Here is a 17,901-nt window from a genome sequence, read left to right as displayed (position 1 = left end):
TTTTTTCCCCATCTTTTGTATGATGTCTGGAATTCTAAGTAAGAAATATTTACATATGATTTCTGTCTCAATGAGAATTCAGGCTGTCACTTAAGGTTAACTTACATGTTACACATTCTTGATTAATGTGTATTTAAGGAACTTGTATTTTGGTTTATAACTTGAAGGAGTATTATACTATTTTCAGATATTGAAGCGAAGTGTTACCACACATTGTATAGTCTGAAATCGCGTGTTGCAGGCACTTACTGTACAATTAACAGTTGATTAGTGTCATTCATACCGTAAACTTACTCATTATTACTTGTTAGTTTTAGCACCTGTCCTGTTTCTTAGAGAGCTCAAAAATAATGGAACTATCATTGCTCGCTTAAAATAGGGCTGATATAAGGATTTATAGCTTTAATAACTTCCCCCATGAACCTTGGACCTTGCCGTTGGTGGGGAGGCTTGCGTGCCTCAGCGATACAGATGGCCGTACCGTAGGTGCAACCACAACGGAGGGGTATTTGTTGAGAGGCCAGACAAACATGTGGTTCCTGAAGAGGGGCAGCAGCCTTTTCAGTAGTTGCAGGGGCAACAGTCTGGATGATTGACTGATCTGGCCTTGTAACATTAACCAAAACGGCCTTGCTGTGCTGGTACTGCGAACGGCTGAAAGCAAGGGGAAACTACAGCCGTAATTTTTCTCGAGGACATGCAGCTTTACTGTATGATTAAATGATGATGGCTTCCTCTTGGGTAAAATATTCTGGAGGTAAAATAGTCCCCCATTCGGATCTCCGGGCGGGGACTGCTCAAGAGGACGTCGTTATCAGGAGAAAGAAAACTGGTGTTCTATGGATCGGAACGTGGAATGTCAGATAACTTAATCGGGCAGGTAGGTTAGAAAATTTAAAAAGGGAAATGGATAGGTTAAAGTTAGATATAGTGGGAATTAGTGAAGTTCGGTGGCAGGAGGAACATGACTTTTGGTCAGGTGAATACAGGGTTATAAATACAAAATCAAATAGAGGTAATGCAGGAGTAGGTTTAATAATGAATAAAAAAATAGGAGTGCGGGTTAGCTACTACAAACAGCATAGTGAACGCATTATTGTGGCCAAGATAGACACAAAGCCCATGCCTACTACAGTAGTACAAGTTTATATGCCAACTAGCTCTGCAGATGATGAAGAAATAGATGAAATGTATGACGAGATAAAAGAAATTATTCAGGTAGTGAAGGGAGACGAAAATTTAATAGTCATGGGTGACTGGAATTCGTCAGTAGGAAAAGGGAGAGAAGGAAACATAGTAGGTGAATATGGATTGGGGGGAAGAAATGAAAGAGGAAGCCATCTGATAGAATTTTGCACAGAGCATAACTTAATCATAGCTAACACTTGGTTCAAGAATCATAAAAGAAGGTTGTATACATGGAAGAATCCTGCAGATACTAAAAGGTATCAGATAGATTATATAATGGTAAGACAGAGATTTAGGAACCAGGTTTTAAATTGTAGGACATTTACAGGGGCAGATGTGGATTCTGACCACAATCTATTGGTTATGAACTGCAGATTGAAACTGAAGAAGCTGCAAAAAGGTGGGAATTTAAGGAGATGGGACCTGGATAAACTGAAAGAACCAGAGGTTGTAGAGAGTTTCAGGGAGAGCATAAGGGAACAATTGACAGGAATGGAGGAAAGAAATACAGTAGAAGAAGAATGGGTAGCGCTGAGGGATGAAGTAGTGAAGGCAGCAGACGATCAAGTAGGTAAAAAGACGAGGGCTAGTAGAAATCCTTGGGTAACAGAAGAAACATTGAATTTAATTGATGAAAGGAGAAAATATAAAAATGCAGTAAATGAAGCAGGCAAAAAGGAATACAAACGTCTCAAAAATGAGATCGACAAAAAGTGCAAAATGGCTAAGCAGGGATGGCTAGAGGACAAATGTAAGGATGTAGAGGCTTGTCTCTCTAGGGGTAAGATAGATACTGCCTACAGGAAAATTAAAGAGACGTTTGGAGAGAAGAGAACCACTTGTATGAATATCAAGAGTTCAGATGGCAACCCAGTTCTAAGCAAAGAAGGGAAAGCAGAAAGGTGGAAGGAGTATATAGAGGGTTTATACAAGGGCGATGTACTTGAGGACAATATTATGGAAATCGAAGAGGATGTAGATGAAGACGAAATGGGAGATAAGATACTGCATGAAGAGTTTGACAGAGCACTGAAAGACCTGAGTCGAAACAAGGCCCCGGGAGTAGACAACATTCCATTAGAAATACTGATGGCCTTGGGAGAGCCAGTCATGACAAAACTCTACCATCTGGTGAGCAAGATGTATGAGACAGGCGAAATACCCTCAGACTTCAAGAAGAATATAATAATTCCAATCCCAAAGAAAGCAGGTGTTGACAGATGTGAAAATTACCGAACTATGAGTTTAATAAGTCACAGCTGCAAAATACTAACGCGAATTCTTTACAGACGAATGGAAAAACTGGTAGAAGCGGACCTCGGGGAAGATCAGTTTGGATTCCGTAGAAATGTTGGAACACGTGAGGCAATACTAACCTTACGATTTATCATAGAAAAAAGATTAAGAAAAGGCAAACCTACGTTTCTAGCATTTGTAGACTTAGAGAAAGCTTTTGACAATGTTAACTGGAATACTCTCTTTCAAATTCTGAAGGTGGCAAGGGTAAAATACAGGGAGCGAAAGGCTATTTACAATTTGTACAGAAACCAGATGGCAGTTATAAGAGTCGAGGGGCATGAAAGGGAAGCAGTGGTTGGGAAAGGAGTGAGACAGGGTTGTAGCCTCTCCCCGATGTTATTCAATCTGTATATCGAGCAAGCAGTAAAGGAAACCAAAGAAAAATTCGGAGTAGGTATTAAAATTCATGGAGAAGAAGTAAAAACTTTGAGGTTCGCCGACGACATTGTAATTCTGAGACAGCAAAGGACTTGGAAGAGCAGTTGAACGGAATGGACAGTGTCTTGAAAGGAGGATATAAGATGAACATCAACAAAAGCAAAACGAGGATAATGGAATGTAATCAAATTAAATCAGGTGATGCTGAGGGAATTAGATTAGGAAATGAGACACTTAAAGTAGTAAAGGAGTTTTGCTATTTAGGGAGTAAAATAACTGATGATGGTCGAAGTAGAGAGGATATAAAATGTAGACTGGCAATGGCAAGGAAATCGTTTCTGAAGAAGAGAAATTTGTTAACATCGAGTATAGATTTAAGTGTCAGGAAGTCGTTTCTGAAAGTATTTGTATGGAGTGTAGCCATGTATTGAAGTGAAACATGGACGATAACTAGTTTGGACAAGAAGAGAATAGAAGCTTTCGAAATGTGGTGCTACAGAAGAATGCTGAAGATAAGGTGGGTAGATCACGTAACTAATGAGGAGGTATTGAACAGGATTGGGGAGAAGAGAAGTTTGTGGCACAACTTGACTAGAAGAAGGGATCGGTTGGTAGGACATGTTCTGAGACATCGAGGGATCACCAGTTTAGTATTGGAGGGCAACGTGGAGGGTAAAAATCGTAGAGGGAGACCAAGAGATGAATACACTAAGCAGATTCAGAAGGATGTAGGTTGCAGTAGGTACTGGGAGATGAAGAAGCTTGCACAGGATAGAGTAGCATGGAGAGCTGCATCAAACCAGTCTCAGGACTGAAGACGACAACAACAACAGCTTTAATAAAATTTAGTTATCTAAGTACTGATCAACGACCTACCCTGCATAGGGCATCTTTCTCTGTTAAGAGCCGCTTGGGCCCCAGTAATTAAGGCCCCTACTTATGATGAGCACCAAGACATCCTCTAATGAATATTTATGAGCGTTCTAGACCCTTTCACAAGATCGCCACATGAGCTGACCGGTGAACGAGAGGGACTCTACCGCTGACTTAAGCCTCTCCATCCTGGAGCTCTGTGTACATCTGTTAATGTATATGATCTAACTTCTGGTCACCAATGTTAATGTATACTGGGCCGGGAAGGGGGGAGAAGGTTGTTACTTATGTCTCGTCACGACAGTGTGCAGAAAGTCGAGCGGTCAGGACATGAGAGTGGGCATCCAGGGCTGCTGACAGAACAGGAAATCAGGTACAATAGAGGGGATATATTTCATTGTACGGTGTACAGGGGCGCTCCTAGGGTCGGAAGTTACCAGGTTTAGGCCAGTCTAAGAGGTCCAACAATTAATTGAAATGGGCAATGGAAGGGGTTCAAATGGTTCAAATGGCTCTGAGCACTATGAGACTTAACATCTAATGTCATCAGTCCCCTAGAACTTAGAACTAATTAAACCTAACTAACCTAAGGACATCACACACATTCATGCCCGAGGCAGGATTCGAACCTGCGACCGTAGCGGTCGCCCGGTTCCAGACTGAAGCGCCTAGAACCGCTCGGCCACACCGCCCGGCTGTGGAAGGGGAAGCGGTTCATATTAACTTACGTTGGTGGCCGGTTGTAAAAAGCAGGGCCAGAAGCTCTGCCTTCCAGAAAGACGTCTATTCTGCTCGAGGTCTGGATTACAAGAGAGAGAGGCAAATGTGTTCCGCACCGCAGAACACTCCAGCGTCCACACAAGTGACCTGTATCCCATGCACGCTATTGGCTAAAACCAATGCCGTGAATTCACTAGCAGTTTCAGCAGAGGTCTCAGGGTGTTTCTTGTCAGCAGCTTTAACTGGACAGAATTGCATCGGTTTTGCAAGACAGGCGACTTGTGTCACGTAGATACAGCGTAAGTTACTGGGAGAAAACTTATAAAGATTTCACTGGGCCTTTCAAATAAATTTTTTAATCAATTCCTCTAAAATATTCCTTGACTGGCTGCCCCCCTTACACATCCTCTGAAACCTCAATCCAGATATATCTCACCAACACTCCATGACCACTGCCAAAATCAGATACTAACAATATTCCAATTTTGTAAAAATATTTCTAAGCCAATAAGACAACTCAGATCAAATAACCACTTGTAACACTTAGCATTAAGCATCTTTATTATAACTCTGAAGGAAATTAACTACAACATAACATTCCCTAGATTCTAAGGCCCCAACGAGGGTCAAGCCACCACGTCTGTGTGCCTCATCGAAAGGGAAAAGATTGCACAGGATGGTTAGCCAGTCTATGAATATTTTAAGATTTCAATGCAAAATTTTACTTTCAATTTTTTGTCACATTTATCAAATACAATTCCAGAGTGCGCTACCTCAGAGCGTATGTGCCAGGTAGAGCCTTGGCATGAACACACACTTTCAGTTCCGGTAATCTGCTGACAAAATCATCCACATGCACCATCATGATGAGTCAACAGGAACTGTGGAACAATTGTCATGTGGCAGTTGCCGACAGCTTCTTGGTGTGCAGAACCCAGTCATGTCTCCAGCTTGCGTTTCAGCTTGCTTACAGGATGGTTGACTTAAACAATCTGTCTGTGGCTGTGCATCATCTGGATCAGCCACCAACTAACTCTCTCCTACAATTCCATGGCGCACTATATTCATTTAGTCTGACAGGCGGGCTCACAGTCCAGGCTGGGTGAATCACATCAAACTGGCACAGTATACCAAAATTCTGTGAATTTAATAGTTTTAATTTCAGTCTCTCTAAGACGCCCATGATGTCTTCCACCCTGACCAGGCACCCCTTCTACGCCAGTACACTGTAATAAAAAGCGACATGCACACCACTACAGTGTGTTTGGATATGTCACAACCTTTCATTTCCGTGTTTTAAAAAATCTAGAATTAAAGTTGCAAACGTAAGTGTAATGCTTCTTTTCTTCATTGCAAATATAACATACCACTGAACCATTGTCTCAATTATAAGTGGTGTATTAGTCACTCGCCAGTTTCTGCCACAGGTAGTAACTGCACTGTTTATACATCAATGGTAAATACACACTTTCTTGCACCAGTTGCATTTTTTTCATTTGACTTTTACTGTCTTGCCCTCAACTTCTTCATCTGGTGAGCACAGTAGTAAGTCTCTGAAATATCATGTAACTTGTGAGAAAAGGATATGTCGCATCCCTCTTTCAATGAACATAGTAAAGCAGAGTTATGCTCTTTTGGTTCTTTTACAAATGTATCATTCCCAGCAACTGGTATAATACTATTGCTTAAGCAATCACTTCTGAACACCGTGCACAATTCGCTACATGACGAAAACTGTGATTCCAAATAAGGCTTGGGAGTACATACTTGGCAATAATAGTATGGCAAGTTGGGATCTATGTCAAAAAATTGACAGTCCTTTCCTTTCAGTGCAGTACCTACTTCTTTCTATTCCCTTCCCAATCTGAAATAATTATCATCTTGACTCTGTTTAGTCTAATTGCTGATATGATCATATAATATCCATATAGTATCTTGGACAAAACAGAAAAGAAAAGAGTAGTGAAGATTCATCTGATATGCAATGTATTTCTTTTTTCATTCTAAGAGTTGCAGATGAGCTTTCATTAGATAAGGGGAGAGGAAGGAGATGAAAGTGGCAGACTGAATTTCTATACTAAAAGATGGTGGATGTGAGGCAGATCTTCTAGAAACAGAAAATATCTTGAACAGAAATTTTGCAACAATAGTTGATATACTGATAGGATTAAAAGACGTTTTACAAAAGAAAATTATGCTAATGACAGGGAAACAGACTGAAACCAGGTTTCTCATATTTTGAGTATAATATCTGTATCATCACTCAGCCAGTGTACTACTTCGGGAACAGTAATATTCACTGGGAATTTGTTCATACAGGAACATTGTATACCTCTTCTATAAGAAACTATGCTGACTCCTGCTATAATGTACAGCCGTACCCACATTCTCAAGATACATTCTATAAGCAATGATTTGTGCAGTTACAATGCCAGAATGTTTTATATCTACTTATCCTTTCAATTATTACAGGCATCAAAGAGATGTGATAGAATGTTACTTAACACCTGGCACATTGAAGGCTGAATTGAGCTAATGTGCAAACATGATGTAAGAATGTCTGTAACATTCTTATAGTGATGTACTGCTGCTGTCATTCTGGGACTACGTACATACTGTCAGTAAAAAACCCTCTTGGGTAAATAAATGTGACAAACCAATGCAATCACCAAGTACATTTTATTAAAATGTTACCAAGAAAACATAACAAGTATTCTATAGACTTCTTCCTCATCATAGATGCATAAAGAATAAAGAGACAACCAAATAAAGAGGATACAAAAATTATGTCACTTTACAAATGGCAGTTCAAGACTGTAGCAGTAGTTCCACCTGAGCCTCCACACAGTGTGGTGGGACAGTACCTAACTACTATAGTACCACTCCACCGCCTCTCCACAGCACTACATGTACACAGCGAGTCGAGTCTCCAGGTCACTGCACAGAAGTACTTAGGTTTATTGAGCGCATTTCCTTTACTTGGTGCTTAAAAAGTAGTTTTTCTAACTTTGAAGACATACTCCTTAGACCAAAACAAGGAAAAAATCTCTAATAAACATATGTCAGAAAGTACTTTGTTTTCGAATTATTGATGAGATTTAACGATCAACAGCTTTCCAGGTACAACTCAACAACTTCACCTGTTTGACTCATAGTTAACTGAAAGTGCTCCTTTCGAAGATGACAAGAATATTTATTTCATGAGCAGGCACACATTGTTTTTATGTATGGCAGCACAAATGGTAACGGATATAGAGCTGCACGGCTGTATGAGACAACATTTCAAGACCAAAGATAGCTGAGTCACCTACTTGTTCATTGCTGAGATCGTTGCGTTGCCGAGACAATATCTGAGGCACCACTGACTACTGACCAAGTGAGACCACATGTCGTTCGTATGGCTGACCATTTGATCTATCTCTGGGCACCATTTAAACATTTCGTCTATGTAGAACACCACCCAATACAGAAATTCTACACTGATGTGTCATGGATGGCTGCTTTACCATTGGTAACCCTCAATGAGTATTTGAAAGGGAGTGACACTTCATGATTCGACGAGTTCATGCAGGTTTAGTATCGAGAGGACATTTAGAGAATTATATATTTATTTGCTGTTGAGCACCAATCACCTAACCTGTATATTTTCATTGATATCTTGAAAACAGAGGATTTTCGGACATATGTTGGCATGGGCTTCTATTTTTGTTTTCGCTAAGGAACCTATCCCCAAAGTGTATAAAATCATTTTTGAAGCAGAAGAAACTGAGAGCAAGCTAGGCATGATGAGTGGACTATATGCTTCGTAATAAATAACTGAGAAAGTGTTCAATTAGTACGATAATGCTGTTATACCAACATATTTCTCATTTGAGAACAGCAACAGCACAACATAGGGTATATTTTAGCATGACAGATTGAGCTATAAGGTGTAAAAATACCTCTGAAGTGGAGCAGCACTCTGGTGTCATTCTTGATTGCAATGAATGCCTTGCTATGTTGTCACGCTTAATGTACAGGAAAAACTTAAAACACTTAACACTAAGTAATGTCACAGTCATTCTTGGAGTAAATAATGACTATCTCTTCCTGCCCCATTCAACATTGATGAAGGTGTTATGCTAATGGGAGGTGTATTCTCAAGTGTATCCTTGCACTGACACTAACATCTGGTGAAATAGACAATACTCAGCTGATCTTCAGTGGTACTACAGCTCAAGATAAATGCTCTCACATATAAGCGATTCCTTTTCTGCTTCCAATTGCTTTGGCATCTGCAATGTCGAATTCTATCTGTCTGATGCGTTGCAAATTACATTTTTGGATACCAGTAGAATAATTTTTCTATATATGCTCTGTACACCATAAATGTTCATGTGGGTGTTACAGCGAAAACTGGTGGAACATAGTCATGGCTATACAAAGAAGATGAAATTAATGACAGGATTCACCTTAGCAGTTCCTTCACAAAAGAAATAAAATTATTTACCCCTTAGACATGTGTCTCCATTTTCTCCAAATGTGTATTTGATGGAGGCTCACCTATTATGCTGTTGCTTTGCTGTAACTAACCGTACGAAATAATGTTGCATAAAATGTAGTGTTAGCACTGAATCTCTTCAATAAATTAAGTGTGCCAACAGGAAGGAAGAAAGTAGAAAAAGCTGAGAATCATCTGAAACACTGAGTTACATTATTATGTACAGATGTTAACAGCAGGTCAAACATTGTTCACAATCAGACTCGAGGAAAGTGGTTCACTGAAAGTCAGATGCTGGTAGGACACTATGGCCACTAAAATGATTGGATTTCTATCGGTCACAACTTTAAATATACAGAGGCTTAGGCTGAAATAGCCATACGAAGACAGAGAGGAGTGTACAGCATCAAAAAAGACACTCCTCTCACATTTAAAAAGACATTACACTCTCCATCTTAGGTCTTGTAATGACCAAAATGCTGCAGTCATAGAAGTAAGATCACAAACAGAGTGCTGTTGACACTTTTCAGTATATTTTCGTTTTTAGCACCACTGAATTACACTCCTGGAAATGGAAAAAAGAACACATTGACACCGGTGTGTCAGACCCACCATACTTGCTCCGGACACTGCGAGAGGGCTGTACAAGCAATGATCACACGCACGGCACAGCGGACACACCAGGAACCGCGGTGTTGGCCGTCGAATGGCGCTAAATGCGCAGCATTTGTGCACCGCCGCCGTCAGTGTCAGCCAGTTTGCCGTGGCATACGGAGCTCCATCGCAGTCTTTAACACTGGTAGCATGCAGCGACAGCGTGGACGTGAACCGTATGTGCAGTTGACGGACTTTGAGCGAGGGCGTATAGTGGGCATGCGGGAGGCCGGGTGGACGTACCACCGAATTGCTCAATACGTGGGGCGTGAGGTCTCCACAGTACATCGATGTTGTCACCAGTGGTCGGCGGAAGGTGCACGTGCCCGTCGACCTGGGACCGGACCGCAGCGACGCACGGATGCACGCCAAGACCGTAGGATCCTACGCAGTGCCGTAGGGGACCGCACCGCCACTTCCCAGCAAATTAGGGACACTGTTGCTCCTGGGGTATGGGCGAGGACCATTCGCAACTGTCTCCATGAAGCTGGGCTACGGTCCCGCACACCGTTAGGCCGTCTTCCGCTCACGCCCCAACATCGTGCAGCCCGCCTCCAGCGGTGTCGCGACAGGCGTGAATGGAGGGACGAATGGAGACGTGTCGTCTTCGGCGATGAGAGTCGCTTCTGCCTTGGTGCCAATGATGGTCGTATGCGTGTTTGGCGCCGTGCAGGTGAGCGCCACAATCAGGACTGCATACGACTGAGGCACACAGGGCCAACACCCGGCATCATGGTGTGGGGAGCGATCTCCTACACTGGCCGTACACCACTGGTGATCGTCAAGGGGACACTGAATAGTGCGCGGTACATCCAAACCGTCATCGAACCCATCTTTCTACCATTCCTAGACCGGCAAGGGAACTTGCTGTTCCAACAGGACAATGCACGTCCGCATGTATCCCGTGCCACCCAACGTGCTCTAGAAGGTGTAAGTCAACTACCCTGGCCAGCAAGATCTCCGGATCTGTCCCCCATTGAGCATGTTTGGGACTGGATGAAGCGTCGTCTCACGCGGTCTGCACGTCCAGCACGAATGCTGGTCCAACTGAGGCGCCAGGTGGAAATGGCATGGCAAGCCGTTCCACAGGGCTACATCCAGCATCTCTACGATCGTCTCCATGGAAGAATAGCAGCCTGCATTGCTGCGAAAGGTGAATATACACTGTACTAGTGCCGACATTGTGCATGCTCTGTTGCCTGTGTTTATGTGCCTGTGGTTCTGTCAGTGTGATCATGTGATGTATGTGACCCCAGGAATGTGTCAATAAAGTTTCCCCTTCCTGGGACAATGAATTCACAGTGTTCTTATTTCAATTTCCAGGAGTGTATTTAGAAAATGTGAGAAATGTAAAGGCATCTGACAATGTGCAGCTGTGGAAGCTGCTTCAGATTATTACCTTGTGCAACTGTCTTGCTACCAAAGGCATTAGTTTAATGGTCGTTTGCCAGTATGCACCTGCGAGTGCCTCTTCAAGTGGTGATTTGTTATGAATGTCATGTTGCAAACACCACAGCTGTAGGGGCGCTGGCCAGTGTGCAGTTTTAAATGCCGATTCAGATTAGTACTTAGCGTGAACGTTAGGTTGCAAAAACCGCAACTGTAGGGGCGTTTGCCAGTGTGCCGATTAAAATGTTTATCGAGATTACTCTTTATCATGAATGTCTTGTTGCAAACGCTACAGCTGAAAGGGCGTTCGCCTGTGTGCAGCTTCGAATGTCGTCTCAGATGAGCACTTCGGGTGAATGTTTTGTTGCAAATCACACAGCTGTATGGGCGTTCACCAGTGTGCAGCTGAGAATGCTTCTTCAGATTACCACTTTCCGAGAAAGTCTTGTTGCAAACGCCACAGCTGAAAGGGCGTTCACCAGTGTGTAGACGTAAATGCCTTTTTACATTAGCTCTTGTAGTAAACGTTTTGTGGCATGTGTTGCAAAAATGAAAAGCTTCACCTCTCTCCACACATGTGTGTTCCTTCAGGTCCTGCAACCATTGAAAGGTTTTTTTACAGGTGTGGCAGTGGTGTGCTAGATGCCTTGTGCCAGTTTTATTCCCGTGGGTTGACTGCTTCTCGATGTTGCTTTGTATCCTGCTGCCTGTTTCTGCAGCCAGGGAAACTTTGGTAACCAAACTGCAACTGTCATCACTACTACTGCAGTCCTCTATGTCAGCGACATTAGTGCTGCAGAAAAGCGGAAAAAAATTGTCAGAAAATATTACCATAACAATACAATTATGGAAATGAATATTATATTAACATATGCTAAAGCACCCATGGACTATTGGGAGCATCTTTTATAACTAATCAAAATGTCCTCGGTCCTGATTTAGAGCCCTGCCACTGCTTAACTTTTGAATAAAAATCATTATCAGCAGTTGTGGGCGAAGACATCTGGCACAACAAGTTTCCCTCTTTCAACCAACGGCCTTGTCAAAGAGGGCATAGGAGTGGGCAAAGGTTCAGGGCACTCTCTTGCCCTGAGGGTGAGAAACTGCTCCTGAAAGCAAGGGAAAGCTATTGATACTGATGTTATTATGAGCTGAAACACAACGAAAATACTGGAAAGTAATGTTCCAGCAGAAGCTAACTGATAGGGACCATGGAACTCTAATACATACTTTGTGAGTGTCGACATCAACATCTATATCCAACAAGTGCAACTAGCGAAAGCAGTGGGCACTGAACTTTAGAAATTCCTTAGTTTTTGTAGCTCATTAACATTTTGGGACATGTGGCACTATTTTTAAGACCATTCTACAATCCAGAAATCTTTGATGACAAAATCTAATGAGCAACTTTCCTTAGACTACTATAAACGGCGATGCCTTGGTTGTGGAGCAATGGGTAGAATCTTTAGAGTGAATGACTGTGGAAAAGAAGTTGCACTAAGGAAAGTTTCTGTAGTCCTTATGGATGCATAGAAAATTACTATTCACATAACAATGTGTGGTTAGAAAAACGTCCAACCAGGATTTGCCCCAAATTTAGCACAGCTAACATCTTCCAAAGAAAATCGACAACTAGTATAATACCCTGCAGCTCAACACTTATAATTTAAAAGAAATAGATGTTGTCTGTGTTGTGTACATCCAAATTACTACTTCTAATTGCTGACTGGTTGATACACTTGTGTGGCCGAGCAGTTGTAGGCGCTTCAGTCTGGAACCACGCAACTGCTACGGTCGCAGGTTCGAATCCTGCCTCGGGCATGGATGTGTGTGATGTTCTTAGGTTAGTTAGGTTTAAGTAGTTCTAAGTTCTAGGTGACTGATGGCCTCAGAAATTAAGTCCCATAGTGCTCACAGCCCTTTGAACCATTTTTTTATACACTTGTTCACACATTATAGCCCGATGCTTAAATTATACCTTGGGTTTTATAACTACTCTTCAAGTCTGGTTACTGTGTAGCATTAGAAGCAGACTCTCATTAATTTTTGGATAATGTTTATTATTTTTATCAATTATCTCAGCTAATTGGACCCACCCATAAAACACTGAAAACCGTACTTGTTACAGGGTATTGAGTTTTCATCTGTGGCTACCACACTTTTTGAAATCGGCTACCACCCTTCTTGAAATCTAGGTTAACCTAAAATTCATGACTTAACTAGCAAGTTACAAATTATCTGCAAGAGTTTCGACTTTTTACAATAGCTGTCTTAAAAATCTTCTGTCGCAACATTGTGCAGTGCCTCACTCTCTTTCTACAACGAATTTCTTCGACGGATTGGACTGAAACGAATCTCAGGCCGAATCTGGCCGACAGGACCTTAGTTGCCCAACCATGGTCTATTGTAACAGCAATTACAGACACGCCTGAAGAATTCAAATTCGACCTAAACAAGCTGCAGGGTACATACAGACAATACGAATGTAATGGTATATGTAACAATAGTGTCTATCAAATTTTGAAAAAGATGTTCCACATACTATCCTTATAAAAAATGTAAGCAATTCAGTTCAACTTGCTACTTCTGCTGCGAGTAAAAACGTACTAAGAAATCTTGACTTCTTAATCAGGGAAACATGTAATTGGTTTTTGTATTCTTCAAGTGGCCAATGGTTGTATTGGATATTTATCAGACAATCAATGAAGGAGTAGAACACCTAAAAATTCAACGTGCATGTGATAGTTTTCCATGGAGCCTGCAGTAACATGAGTTATAGCCCAGGATCTCATTGTGGTAAGAGTGTCATTAGTGGAAAATTGACAAAGATACTGGCGAAATATCAGCTCCAGGGATTCCAAGATTTTCGAGAGTTTTTACTTTAAAGTTTGATGTCAGGTAACAAATGACAACACAAATATGTTTTCGTGTGATGTAAATACAAATTTGCATTTTGGGATTTTTTTTCCTCTACTTGTACAGTAAATTTGCTTCTTCCAAATCCCATGATTACAGGTTAACAGGAAATACTCTACAGGTTTTGATGAATGAGTTTGCGACTAAAACAAAACGAAGAGCTATAGATAGAGAGATGCTGAATGAAACACTTTTGGCTGTCAAGAGGCAATGCGTAATGTTCAAATGTGTGTGAATTTCTAAGGGACCAAACTGCTGAGGTCATCAGTCCCTAGACTTACGCTACCTTATGCTAAGAACAACACACACACACTCATGCCCGAGGGAGGACTCCAACCTCCTGCAGGAGGGGCCACGCAATCCCCTACATGGCGCCTCTAACTGCGCAGCCACTCTGTGCGGCTGATGCATAATGCCTTCAATGACTAATATAGCAGAATATTGTCAAGTGTTCTTTCACAGAACCCAGGGAAATTCTGGTCGTATGTAAAGGCTGTTAGTGGCACCGAAGTTAACATCCAGTCCTTAGCGAATGAAACAGGGACTGAAATTACGGGTAGCAAAGTGAAAGCAAAATACTTAACTCCATTTTCAAATTCAAAGGAAAACCCAGAAGAATTGTCCCAGTTTAATCCTCATACCACTGAAAAGATGAATGAAATAAGCATTAATGCGAGTGGTTGTTGATAAACAGCTGACATCGTTAAAACTGAACACAGTTGCAGGCCCTGATGGAATCCCTGTCAAATTCTAAACTGAATTTGTGGCCGAGTTATGCCCTCTTCCCACTATCATCTATTGTAGATCCCTCGAACAAAAGACCATGCCCAGTTCTTGAAAGGAGGCACACATCACACTTATCTAGAAGGAAGACAGTAGAAGTGATCCACAAAACTATCCAGTATCCTTGACGCTGATTTGTCGTAGAATCTTAAAACTATTCTGAGCTCAAACATAATGAGGTATCTTGAACAGAATGACTTCCTCAATGGCATCCAGCATAAATTTTAAAAAACATCGATCATGTGAAACTCCACTACACTTTTCTAACATGATATACTAAAAGATTTGGAATGAGGCTATCAGGTAGGTTCTGTATTTCTGGATTTCCGATGAGCATTTGACTCAATACCGCACCTATGCTTATTGTCAAAAGTACGATCATATAGGGTAACAAGTGAAATTTGTAACTGGATTTAGAACTTTTAAGCAGGGAGGGTGCAGCATGTTATCTTGGACGGAGAGTAATCGTCAGGTGTAGAAGGAACTTCATGTGTGTCCCAGGGAAGTGTGTTGGGACCCCTGCTGCTAATATTGTACAGAGTCCGCCATAAAAATGTATACACTCTTTGTTAGGCTCTATCACGATATCGATATTGTCGTTCGATTTGAATTACGAGTGTGCTGTAGTATGGTCTCGGGCTCAACACATGTTAGTACTTTGATCTCGATATTGAAAAAACAAGATCACTGGAGCACGCTTGAAATTCGAGCAACGAAAAGTCCTGTTTCGTCGGCTCACGTGTTCGAAACGTTTGTTAATTCTCCACAGAAATCTGCCATGCAATGTGCACGTGAAGTGAGGGTTAGCAGTACAAGTGTACGAAGAATTCTGAAAGCTGCAAGGTGGAAAGTATACATGCCACGATTACTGCACACGATTAGTGATGACGACCCTTATCGGCAAATGTAATTTTGCGAATGGTATCAACAAATAGTAACTGATGATGAACAATTTGTGATGAAGGTAGTGAAGAGTGACGAGGCACAACTTAAACTTAATGGAACAGTGAATCGCCATAACAGTGTGTACTGGGCACTGGAAAATTTGCATGTCTATGTGGATAAAGCGGTCAATCTACAAGGGGTTCATGTGGGGTGTGGACTATCATATAGGGGCTTAGTAGGACACTTTTTATTTGATGACACTGTCACTAGAGAAGTGTACCTGGAAATGTTATGCACATCAATTTTGTCACGTATACGTGCGCTTTATGAATCTGATGAAGAGCTCTTCTACCAACAGGGCGGGGCGCCACCACACTACCACCTAGTATAGCTAGCCGTACAAGCTTTCCTGGATGACATTTTCTGTGGCATTGGATTGGACAAAGAGGGTCCATTGAGTTCCCTCCATGGTCGCCAGACCTAACATCTATGGATCTTTACTTGTGGGGAACTGCGAAAGATAACCTCCATCGACGTAAGTCATGCACGCTGGAGGAACTTCGCCAGGAGATTACAGCGACATGTGCAGTAATCTCCACTGTAACATTGACTGACGTAGTTGCGCAAGCGCTCGTCCTGCTGTTACGTGTATAGCCGCCAACGGCGAAAATTTTGAACATTTAAAGTAACCATGTGCTAAAATGAAGGTTGTACAACATGTGTGATCAATTATTAAATGTAAAATAAACACATAAGTAATACTTTACGTTCCTTAAACTGTGTATTCATTTTTCCGGCGGACTCTGTATATTAATGAACTTGGAGGCATTATTAATAGTAAAATCAGGATTTTTGCACATGATGCAATTATCTATAATTAAGTATTATCTGAAAGAAGCTGCACAAATATTTAGTGAGATCTTGATAACATTTCAAAGTGTGCGGAGGTTGGCAAATTTCTATAAATGTTCAGAAATGTAAAATTTTGCACTTCACGAAACGAAAAAAACATAGTAGCCTATGACAGTAATATAAATGAATCACAATTAGACTCAGACAACTCATACAATTACCTCCATGTCACACTTCATAGTAAAATGATTACATAGGTTCAGTTGTGGGTAAAGCAGGCCGTAGACTTCAGTTTACTGGTAGAATACTGAGGAAGTGGAATCAATCTACAAAGGAGATTGCTTACAAATCACTCATGTGACCAGTTCTAGAATATTGCTGAACTGTATGGGACCAGTACCAGATAGGGCTCACAGGGGTATTGAACTTTTTCAGAGAAGAGCAGAACGAATGGTCACAGGTTTCTATAATCTGTGGGAGATTGTCAGAGATGGTTTGGTTCAAATGGCTCTGAGCACTATGGGACTTAACATTTGCGATCAGTCCCCTAGAACCTAGAACTACTTCAACCTAAATAACCTAAGAACATCACACACATCCATGTTCGAGGCAGGATCCGAACCTGCGACCATAGTGGTCGCACGGTTCCAGACTGAAGCGCCTAGAGCTACTCGGCCACTGCAGCCGGCAGAGTGTCAGAGATACTGAAGGAACTGAAGTGAAAACACTTGAAGACTATCCCGAGTAAGTCTACTAACAAAATTCAAGAACTGGCTTTAAATCATGATTCCAAGAATAAACTACAAATGTTGAGAGGGAGGCAAACCACAGACTGTGTTTTATTAACAGAACAGTTAGGAAATGTAACAGATCTACCTAAGAGACTGCCTACACCACGATTGTCTGTCCTCTTTTGGAATACTGCTGTGTGGTCTGGGATCCTTCCCCAACTCTATTAACGGAGAACATTGAGAAAGCTCAAGGAAGAGCAGCACAAGAACACGTACTATGTCAGAGATTCATCCAGTATTTCTGCAAATTAATAATTCAGTTGTTGCAAAGATCTCCAAGAAACAATGACATTGAGAATTTCACTTCTTTCAGTGTTCAGACTTCTTTGGGGCATTAATTCCTCACCTTCAATTTTGTAATATTGACCCTTGCTGGAAGATGTCTTCGCTGTAGAGGGAGATTTCAAGCATGAAGCGAGGAAGGTGGTCTACAATAATGTTCACCTAATTCACTGCTGTCATGGTGCCTTCGATTACCCCAAAGATCCCATGTGAGCCCTACTCAATGTACTCCATAGCAAGATTCTACCCTCACTTGCCTGCATTTGTGGCACAGTGCATGTTTCGTGCAGCTATTCGCCTGGATGACGGCATGTAAGGACCCAACCATCGACCAGGTGAAACAATAAATGAAATTCATTCGACAAGCGACACATTTCCGTTGATCTACAGTGAAAGCTCAGTGATGATGTG

At 41.7% G+C, this 17,901-nt stretch overlaps 1 protein-coding gene across 1 annotated transcript in view; it reads right to left on the bottom strand.

Annotated features, from left to right (window-relative positions):
- Positions 1-10,926: 10,926 nt before the first annotated feature.
- The window catches only part of LOC126424761 (zinc finger protein 37-like), a 264,776-nt gene continuing 257,801 nt past the window's right edge, over positions 10,927-17,901 (bottom strand). The window contains exon 8 of the mRNA XM_050087505.1: positions 10,927-11,774. Within this exon, the coding sequence (XP_049943462.1) occupies positions 11,021-11,774 (754 nt within the window). The 3' untranslated portion in view covers positions 10,927-11,020. The remainder of the gene's footprint in view (positions 11,775-17,901) is intronic.

The sequence above is a fragment of the Schistocerca serialis genome, chromosome 10, assembly GCF_023864345.2.
Source record: "Schistocerca serialis cubense isolate TAMUIC-IGC-003099 chromosome 10, iqSchSeri2.2, whole genome shotgun sequence".
NCBI classification, from domain to species: domain Eukaryota; kingdom Metazoa; phylum Arthropoda; class Insecta; order Orthoptera; family Acrididae; genus Schistocerca; species Schistocerca serialis.
The sequence above is the reverse complement of the archived record's forward strand: the minus strand, read 5'-3'. Positions and strand labels throughout refer to the sequence as shown.